Source organism: Podarcis filfolensis (assembly GCF_964270895.1).
Source record: "Podarcis filfolensis genome assembly, chromosome: 15".
NCBI classification, from domain to species: Eukaryota; Metazoa; Chordata; class Lepidosauria; order Squamata; family Lacertidae; genus Podarcis; species Podarcis filfolensis.
This window is the reverse complement of record NC_139618.1, coordinates 26752237-26762773: the sequence shown is the minus strand read 5'-3', so window position 1 is coordinate 26762773 and position 10537 is coordinate 26752237. Positions and strand designations below refer to the sequence as shown.

Below are 10537 nucleotides of genomic sequence, written 5' to 3'. Positions count from 1 at the left end.
CTTTTATCTTTTCTCCCTTCTCCCGTCCCCCACAAAAAAATCCCACCTAAAACATTGTTTATTGGGGGGGGGGGCAAACCTGTTTACATTAAAGCTGCTAGCTTCAACAAGAGGTTTTAAAAGAAAAGGAAGAAGGAAAAAAAGCCTGTAAATAACCATCCCTTGATGTATTGCTTTTGAATGTTCCATCCCCGATGTTCCGTGCTTTTAATAAATATCTCTCCTTGTTTTTCTGAAACCCTGGTGTAATAAGCACTGATGCTGGCTGACATTTTCCTGGTGACTCACATAGTAAAATTAACATTGAACTATTTGCATATTCAATCGCTCTGTTCTCTGCCTTGGCTTTAACACTCTTTCTCTCCCCCCCCTTCCCCCCGCCCTCCAAACAAGTCCTTTTATGCATGCATACACGGCAAGATTTCTGGCTTGGTATCACTTTTTGTTTTGCTGATTTGATTTAGAGAAAGGGGGGGAGAGAAACCTCCCTGCCTGGCGTACACATCTACTTGAGCAAAAGAAAGAACACCCAGTTCTAGCCTTTGAAAATTGGCAGGCTGCGTACTGTTCCCTGACTGATAAGAGGTACTGTAAATAAAACTGTACAGCGTAGCCTGTCGTAAGATGCCCTGTGTCTGCACTTATTGTTCTGACAGCTTTTGCGGGTCGGCTGTTTTGGTACGCTCTGTACTCCCCTTATATAACCAAGCATGCGTATCTCATCAGAACATTCAAGATGTTTATTTTAAAATCTCCAGGATTCTTCCCCCCTGTTAAAAAAAACAACCTCCCCAATAGATGAGGGCAATGCTCCACTTGTTATTCGTTGCTCAGAAATATTTCTTCCATTTCTTCTCCCTGGTTGCTTACGGAAGTATTTTGCTTTGTTCATTTCTTCTTAAAAGCTATATAGTCCATCCCCTTTCACCATGGGTTAAATTTCATCCCCAGAGCCCTGGACCACAATGTTCCTATAGAGGTGGGGGGAGATGTCTTTGCATAGGAAATGGCTCCATGCAACTCAACCTTTCTGGCCAAGTATCACTGGGGTAGAAAAACAGGGTTTGCTACCCCAGATATGTTGCCCAGTCAGAACCTGTCAATGAAAAGAAGGCACCCACTTATTCTCCCCAGGAAATGCTCTGTTTTGGCTAATGTCTGAGTCTGTGCCACTGCCAGAAACCAGGTACATTGGTCCATCTACCCAATATCACATGACTTGCCAACATGGCTTCCATGAGTACCACTGTGCCCACCAGCCCCCTCATGGGGGCCTGTGAATGGTCTCAGTGAACATCCCTTCAAAAACCCATAATGCAAAAGGGACTATTTGCCCTGGCCCAATGTCTCTATCTCCTACATTGAACATGCTTCCTTAAGCAGGACAACATTTCATTGGATGCCAGGGTCAGAAACCCTCCTTCCCTTCCATCCCAAACAGAGGAGAGGTGCACGTTGCTTCTCTCTGTGAATGAGTGTGGCGGCAGCTGATGTAGCTGCTTTTTCCCCATTGATGAGAGGGTATGCCCGGACTTTTTTGAGATCCTGGCTCTTTACTGGTTTTTAGTTGTGCAGGCATTTTGTTTTATACCACACGGGTATAGCAGTAATTTTGTGCTATGTGGCAGCCAGGTGGCAGCCATTTTGTGACCAGTGGCCATGATATTTTCTCAAAATTCCAAATACGCCCACTGACCCCAAAAGACTAGTGACCCTGCAGTGTCATCTCTGCCAGTGACGTAGCGTGGGTTGCCGGCACTTTAGGGCCATGTGGAGAGGGTAGGTGGGACAGAGGGAAGCAGACGGAGTACACATGCGCATTCAACTGCCTAACGGTGTCTGCGTCGCCCAGGAGATTGCAGCCACAGAGATAGTAAAAGAAGTGTCATTCCGTTGTCTGGAGAGGTCACTTCATGGTTCATATAGAGAAGCCATTTTCAATGGAGCCCAGCAATGGAAGCATGTGGCTGCATGAGGCAGCATCAAGTGTTGAAATTTTGTGCCCCTGAGCATTTTGCACCCAGGGCAACCGCCCCTGTGGCCCTCCTCATGCTACGCCACTGATGTATAGCATCAGCAGCTTCCCAGGGCAATTAATAACGTATCAAATCTTGCCGCATCATAATACAAATAATAAAGCCAATTACAGTGGTACCTCGGGTTAAATACTTAATTCATTCTGGAGGTCCGTTCTTAACCTGAAACTGTTCTTAACCTGAAGCACCACTTTAGCTAATGGGGCCTCCCACTGCCGCCACGCCGCCGGAGCACAATTTCTGTTCTCATCCTGAAGCAAAGTTCTTAACCTGAAGCACTATTTCTGGGTTAGCAGAGTCTGTAACCTGAAGCGTATGTAACCTGAAGTGTATGTAACCCGAGGTACCACTGTATACATTCCAAATTATATAATTTAAAGAGACTTCCTTCCCCCTGACCAGCCAGAACATGAGAAGTCTCTTTAAATTATATAATTCGGAATGTATAACTGGCTTTATTATTTGTATTATGATGTGGCAAGATTTGATATGTTATTAATTGGAGTGTTATTAATAAAAAAAAATATTTATTTTTTAAAAAGCAGCTTCCCAGGGCAGGAAATGTGTTCCTGAGCAATAGGCCCTGAATTAGACTACTTTTAGTTTTAGTGCCAGGGCTGAGCTCTGGAACAAGCAAAGGAGGAAAGGGCCTCTGAGGACACAAAGAGTGCATCACACAAACACACACACACACACACACAAGTTACCACAACCCGTCCAATTCCACCTGGCATTTGTCTGCTGACTGTGTGAAGAGGATGCTATTGTAGATGGCTCTTCCGCCTGAATGAGCTGAACTGGCCATTACCGTGTGGCGTTCCCTCCTCCGGGTTAGCATTGTTTGCAAATGTTCTGCTTGTGTTTTCTCTAATGGAAGCACCCCGTTTTCTCCAGATGGAACCAGGCTTGTTTTGCCAGCCATTTCCTCCTCCTCTTCCCCCTTGTCCCTGCTTTCCTTCTGCTGTAATGCAGCCAACGAGAAAAGTGAAAGTGAATCATCGCGAACATTAAGATCCTGCACCTGAGTTTCAAATGCAGCTCACTCTTGTTTTCCAAAGAAGGGACATAAAAAACACGGGCAGATGAGCAGCTGCTTTGGGTGCCACCTGGGGCTTAAACATTCCCAGGCATCTGATTGCCCAGGTGTCTAAAAACCTGGGTGTTCTTGCACATGACTAGCAGTGATCAATCTGATGGGGCGTCACGAGAATCTGAAATGTCTCTTCAGAATGTCTCCCCCTTCCTAATATTTTAGAGGCATATATGCCTGCTGAATGCAGTTAGACTTCAATCCTGTATGTATTTCCTAGGAATCGGTTTTGTTATACACACTGGGACTTCCTTCTGAGTAAATACACTTTTCACTGCTGTCTTGTGTCTGTTTTGTACAAAATATCAAGCTTGAAGCAGGTATCCCCAGTGCATTTCTGAGCCTTATTTGCTAGGGCTTAGCCCCCAAACCATTATTTGATGCCAGGCTCACCCACCATTGCACAGTCCTGTAAGCATCCTCCTTTGAAACTGTTGACTGGTTTGTCATGACATGTCATAATTTGAAAGCTCAGGCAGTACTTACAGGGTTGTATCCAATGTGTGTGAGTCATTTAATGGTATTCTGCTGTACATGTGCCAGCAGAACATTGTTGTATCAGAGGATGCATGAGCAGATTGCACCCTGAGTTTCTCCTGGCACATCTATTGACTTGGATTCCTCTGCTGTGCTACATCGAAACTAGCCTGTCTGCTAATACAAGAGCCCTCACACTAGCTGACAGACAATATTGGATACAGCCCATGCTACCTATATGAATAAAAAGGTCTGCCTTGACCTTTAGGGATGAGGATTCTCATTTCTCCGATGCAGCACCCTTAGCACTCTGCTGCCCAGGCCTGCTCTGGCATCACAGCAGCTAAGCCAATGGCAGCCACAGGCCTACAGGGAATGAAGTACCCCCGAAAAAGAAAAACAGAACAGCTCTGATTATCTGCAGAACTTATTGCTCTGCAACTGAAAATGGGGAGAGTGGTTTGCCAGTAGAGGATGAATTTCTGGAACTTAGGAGGCAACTGCCTAGTCCACCATGGGCTCGACAGCCATTGGGTAGACAAAGGGTGCAGGAGGTCATGGGACCACAGAGATTTTTGGAGAATGGGCAGGAGCTGAATCCTGAGCCACAATTCTTCTTGGGAGCTGTGTGCATTGTCATAATTCATGCTCAGAGCATCTTTCACTTTGCACTAATTGCATCTTGCTTCGTGGGGTTTAGGGATCAAATTAAACACTCTTAACGGGCATGTTTTTCCTCCAGTTCTGGGGCAATGGTGTTGGTGTTTTGGAAAGTCTCTGTCTCCCTATTCTCTTATGAACCCCTGCCCCCCCTTAAAAACCAGCCTAGGAAATGTTTTGAGATCTGACTGCTGTGAGCAAGAATAAATCTGATTTGCTCACCCCAGAGCCTTCAAGGTACCAGCCGGCACTGTACTGGCCTTTTAGGTCAATGATTCTGGAACAAAACATTCCCCGAACAGCCTCTGGCACGAAGGGCTGTAATAGTTCTCAAATAGAACTGACCTTTCTAATTATGTTGGTAATAAAGCTGTGTTTATTATTTAAGCAGGGCTTGGTGGTGAAAGGGATGGAGGGGGTGGTGGAGAGAGGGGAGAGACAGAGGGGGGGGCAGACTATTTGGCATCCTGGCCGTCTTTCCACTGCACCTCTCTTTCTAACTAGGCCTGGCAGCTTTGGGTATATTTCAGATGAGCCCATCCTCGTTGCCCTCCAGTGTACGGCTTTTTGTGAAACTGTCTCCCATGACTTGAAAGGCTGTACATTTATATATACATATAAAACTGAAACAAAATGAAATGTACAGGCGAGCGAAGGAAAAGCAGGCGCGTGGGCTGTCTTTTCTAATATATGAGCAGGCATGTGATGTCATTGTCCGCCCTCTTCTCCTTCCCACCCCCTCCGTACCTCCTTTCTTTTTTAGGGACTGGCCATTTGGTTTAGGCACACTTGAGTTGTTTTGAATGCAAACTTGACATCGCCCCGCAAGCAGCCGCGAACGGCGTATGCACAGTAAACAGGCAGACTGTCTTATTGATTAACAGATGAGACCTCTATTATCGATCAAAGCTTGGCGAGAAAATTTATCACTTTTAATTTCACTGCTGCCAAATATTTCTGCCTGTGAGCCAGCCGTTACTGAGACAATTTAAAGGCAGAGGAATTCTTTTTCTAATGGGGAAAGGGGGACGCTTTTGCTGCTTGTCTCTGTGCTTTCTTTGGGTGCACGATTCAGTGGGGTAAGGAGGGGAGCTGGCGAAACGCTCTTGAGGAAGGGGGAATATTTTGGGAGAGTGATGCTGGGCTGGAAAAAGAAGAGTGTTGTGACACCTGCAAGACCAGGATGTGAGCCAAGGCTAGGGATGGGGGGAGAATCCAATCCAGTTCTCATCAAAAGAGAACAAGAACCATAACCGTAACGCAGCTATCCTTCCAAATCGGCACCTTCTCCAAATTTTGCAGTGCTGTTCTCCGGCCAAAAATGCATATACTAGTGTAAAGCCTTCATAGAAGTTCATACAGTAGTCAAATTAACACAAAAATGCATTCTGTTAGGGGAAATTGCTTCGTAAAAGTGTTCCTGATAGGCAGTGCTGCGTACAACGGCCTCGGCCCAGTATACCTGAAGGAGCATCTCCACCCCCATCGTTCAGCCCAGACACTGAAGTCCAGTCTGAGGGCTTTCTGGCAGTTCCCTTGCTGCAAGAAGTGAAGTTACAGAGAACCAGGCAGAGGGCTTTCTCGGCAGTGGCGCCCTCCCTGTGGAACACCCTTCCATCAGATGTCAAGGACATAAATAACTATCTGACTTTTAGAAGACATCTAAAAGGCAACCCAGTCAGATGGGTGGCATATGAATAATAAATTATTATTAATAATAACCATGCTTGTCTGCATATCATTTATTATTATTATTACTACTACTACATTGGTACCTCTGGTTACGAACTTAATTCGTTCCGGAGTTCCGTTCTTAACCTGAAACTGTTCTTAACCTGAAGCACCACTTTAGCTAATGGGGCCTCCCGCTGCTGCTGCGCTGCCGCCGCACGATTTCCGTTCTCATCCTGAGGTGAAGTTCTTAACCTGAGGTACTACTTCCGGGTTAGTGGAGTCTGTAACCCGAAGTGTTTGTAACTACATGTGCCCTAGGAGAAAGCCACTCTAAAATGCTGATGAAATTTCATGACGACTTTTAAACTACGTATTTGAGAACTTGAGATTGAAAAAAATGAGAAACTAACAGAAAGTGTGATTGACATTGCCCATCCCAGCTACGGCATGAGATTTTGTGATCTACCAGAGATCTACATAGTGTCTGCTGTGGCCCACAAAAGATTCTACCCTGATAAAGCCATTAAGATTCTGGGGAGGGATGTTGTTTTTTTAAAACAAAAACAAAAAACAAAACAAAGACCAGTTTGCTACTTTCTCCTCCAAATCCTCTCCTCTCCTTTCCTTCCTTTCAAGGTTACTTTTATCATCGCCGAATCCCGTGCTTTAGTTTCTTGGAACAGATGAATCAAACTTCTGAATCTAACAATTACGTTCACAGCTTTGGCCTAACAGCATATGCTTAGAAGACTGTGCCTGTGTCTGTATAGTGGGGTCTATTTTTATCTTCAAGTTTCTTATCTGCTGTTTAGACATCCTGTGCACACTTGTTTCCCTCATTATAACTGGAGCTGTGACCCAACAGACGCCGTGCGTGTTGGTAGCAATTTTCTAAGAAATACCACAAATACCACACCTCACTGATAGTTGTGGAAATATCTGTGAGTCTCAGCACACGCTCTTGCTGTTGCCACTTTCCTTATCTGATAGTGTTGTCGTCTTTCCCTTTATGGCATGCCTGACAATGGGGGGGGGGGGAGTTTTGCTGGGGTGGGGGAGGCAATTATATGGGATTGCTAACCTCTCTGAGAAGGCATTGGTGTATAATGATTTTTAAGCAAACGTCTTTCTTGTTGGAAGAGCAACGTTTGTGGTTTGTTTCATTCTTTTACACCCCCCCCTTAAAAAGTGATTAATATTACAACCCGCAGCTATCCGTGTTCATACTCACCCTGGGATCAGAATTGTCTTCCTGGGTCACCCCAAAAGCCCGTCTACTTTGGAAGATTGTCATTGCCAGCTCCTTGCCAGGAAGAAGAAGAATCTTTATTTTCATCAGCCACTAGCCATAGCAATAAAATAAAACAAAATGTACAATGGTACCTTGGTTCTCAAACTTAATCCGTTCCGGAAGCCTGTTCCAAAACCAAAGCATTCCAAAACCAAGGCGTGCTTTCCCACAGAAAGTAATGCAAAACGAATTAATCTGTTCCAGACTTTTAAAAACAACCCCTAAAACAGCAATTTAACATGAATTTTACTATCTAACAAGACTATTGATCCATAAAATGAAAGCAATAATCAATATACTGTACTATAAAATAAATAAGACAGTATTGTAGATGATAAAAATGAAAATTTATTTTTTTTCCTTCCCTGCACTGACGATAGTCATTGTTTGGATGGGGGGCTTTTATCCATTTCCACAGTCACACAATCAATCAATCAATCAATCAATCAGTAAGTAGCTGAACTGGGTTCCACAGAGTCACAAAAACAAATTAACCGAAAAAGCCTCAAAAACAAAAACACAAAATAAATAGCAAAAACAAAAGCGCCAAACTTAATCCGTTCCAGAAGTCCGTTTGACTTCCAAAATGTTCAAAAACCAAGGTGCAGCTTCTGATTGGTGCAGGTGCCCCAGAAACAATAGCCGACAACTGCATCGGACTTTCGGCTTCCAAAAATTGTTTGAAAACTGGAACACTTACTTCTGGGTTTTCAGAGTTTGAGAATCAAAACGTTTGAGAACCAAGGTACCACTGTACTGAAGACAGAGGTAAAAACTTAACTATAGAAAATACATTTTGGCGGTTTACATCAATAATCAAATAATAGATCTTGTTCTAATTGCCCTCGGTAAAAACCTTGCAGTTTTTGCTGTCCTATGATCATCTTGATCTGCTAAAAGAAAGGACGCAGTAGCAATGGTTGAGCGACCCGGTGTGGACAATAATGTTGTTGTTGTTTAGTCATTTAGTCGTGTCCGACTCTTCATGACCCCATGGACCAGAGCACTCCAGGCACTCCTGTCTTCCACTGCCTCTTGCAGTTTGGTCAAACTCATGCTGGTAGCTTAGAGGACGAGATGGTTGGACAGTGTTCTCAGTCATCCCCTTCTCCTTGTGCCCTCCATCTTTCCCAACATCAGGGTCTTTTCCAGGGAGTCTTCTCTTCTTGTGAGGTGGCCAAAGTATTGGAGCCTCAGCTTCACGATCTGTCCTTCCAGTGAGCACTCAGAGCTGATTTCCTTAAGAATGGCTAGGTTTGATCTTCTTGCAGTCTATGGGACTCTCAAGAGTCTCCTCCAGCACCATAATTCAAAAGCATCAATTCTTCAGCGATCAGCCTTCTTTATGGTCCAGCTTTCACTTCCATACATCACTACTGGGAAAACCATAGCTTTAACTATAGGGACCTTTGTTGGCAAAGTGATGTCTCAAGGTGATGTGGACAATAATAGAGGGGTAATAACCTAATTCCTCCAATTTTATAAAGAGTGCAAGCCAGAAGCACGTGAGCCACTGACTCAATACTGCCATCTCTACAGGGGAGCCTGCAGGCAGGGCATGAAAGCAACAACTTCCCCCTGTTGATTATCCCCAGCACCTGGTTTTCAAAGATACACTGCACCCTACATGGAGGCTACATTTATCTACCAAATGCACATGCCCAAACCCACATAAGTGGCCCTGGCCACCCCTCTGCATCTTCATCTCTTTCTGTTGCCCTACACATTTGATTTCTGTCTGCTTCCATCAGCCACCAGGACTCCCATCCGGACTGCCATATTTATCCAGAGTGCTGTGTATATCTACTGCCATGTTTGTAGGAGAGCTTTGTCTCAGAGGCCCTGTGCAAAGCTAAACTGGGGCAGAGGCCCTTAGGCAGGGTACACAGCCCCTCTCTCATTTCTGAATTATATCCTTCCACATGTTGATTCTGAATCCCTTCCCAGTCCTTGGGGATCATGTAGTGATCTGTGTTCCTTCCACATCGATGGCAGCGCTTGGACGGGCGGTAATATCGACATCTACTGCCAATACGCCATGGCTTCCCAAGTCCCTCGAGTTCAAGTGAACTTTTTCTTCTCCTTGTTTGGGTTTTCAAAAGGCATGCCCTCGCTTTGACTGTGTATACAGTAGCCCCGTAATTGCAAAGACTTCACAGTGATAGTCAGCTTTAGATTCTGAAGCATTTGACGCTCTCCGAATTTCAGAGATTCCTTATGTCTGTGGTTCTGATTTTTCTGTGTCCACACAGTAAACCATTGGCCCATGAACTTCATTCAGGTGTTCTGTAGAATGTCTCCCTTAAATATTAATAATTATGTTAAATTGTACTTTATTTAATTCTAAATTGAATTTTTATTGCTTCTTTAATTCTCATATTGTGTGTGTGTGTGTGTGTGTGTGTGTGTGTGTGTGTGTGTGTTTGTATTACAGTCTTAATGTTATGGAACTACTATTGTGCTCTTGTGCATCCCCTGTTCCTTGCGACTCCTCCCTGTGAGTTGCATCTGAAAAAAATTCCTGGTATGATTTATTTGGAGTGCAGATATTGCATTTCCATAGGGTTGAGCCCAGAGTTAGTCACACTCAGGGAGCAGACCCTTTGAAATTAATGGGCATGGAAAACTTAGGTCCATTAACTGAATAGGTCTACTCCAGGCAAAAGCTAGCTAGTTAGTTAGACTCATTCCCTAAGTTTCGATTTTTTATTTTCCTTTATCTCTAAGAAACCCCACACCCATTTTCGGGTCTCTGTTCAAACAGGTGTCTTTCATTCATTTTCACTGCTGCTAACAGGATGAGTTTTTTGACAGGTATATTTTTAAGATTTATCCATGAATCTTGGTAAACATGTATTTAAAAACATTCTCTCCTTCTCTCTCTCTTTCTTTATAGCGGGTGCCAAAGCCTTTGTCTGTGACCACTGCGGAGCTCAGTTCTCAAAAGAAGATGCTCTGGAGACCCACAGGCAGACCCACACTGGTAGGTGTTCTGTTTGGGGGTTTCATTTGTTTTTTCAAAAATCTCCCAATTTTGCAAAACAGCAGTTTGCTTGCAGAACGGCATTGTTATTCCAGAATTCCTGGAAAGATCATACATGAAATATCGAAGTGGGAGGGGGGTTTGCACATACAAGCCCCTCACCCAATGCACTGGGAAGGTCTGCATGGACTTCTACTTGCCTTCGCTTGAGGGTGAATAGAACCCTTCAGGCAACTAGGAACTGCAATAAAGCTGGCAGGAGGCTGATGGAAACTGTAGTCCAATTCATTTGATGCACATCAGGTTGGGAGAGGGTGATGCAGGGC

At 44.3% G+C, this 10537-nt stretch overlaps 1 protein-coding gene across 4 annotated transcripts in view; it reads left to right on the top strand.

The window, feature by feature from the left end:
* ZBTB16 (zinc finger and BTB domain containing 16) overlaps window positions 1-10537 on the top strand; it is a 192958-nt gene that overhangs the window by 110948 nt on the left and 71473 nt on the right. For all 4 annotated transcript variants that reach the window (XM_083588615.1, XM_083588616.1, XM_083588617.1 and 1 more), the window contains exon 4: window positions 10125-10211. In XM_083588615.1, coding sequence (XP_083444741.1) covers window positions 10125-10211 — 87 coding nt within the window. The remainder of the gene's footprint in view (window positions 1-10124; window positions 10212-10537) is intronic.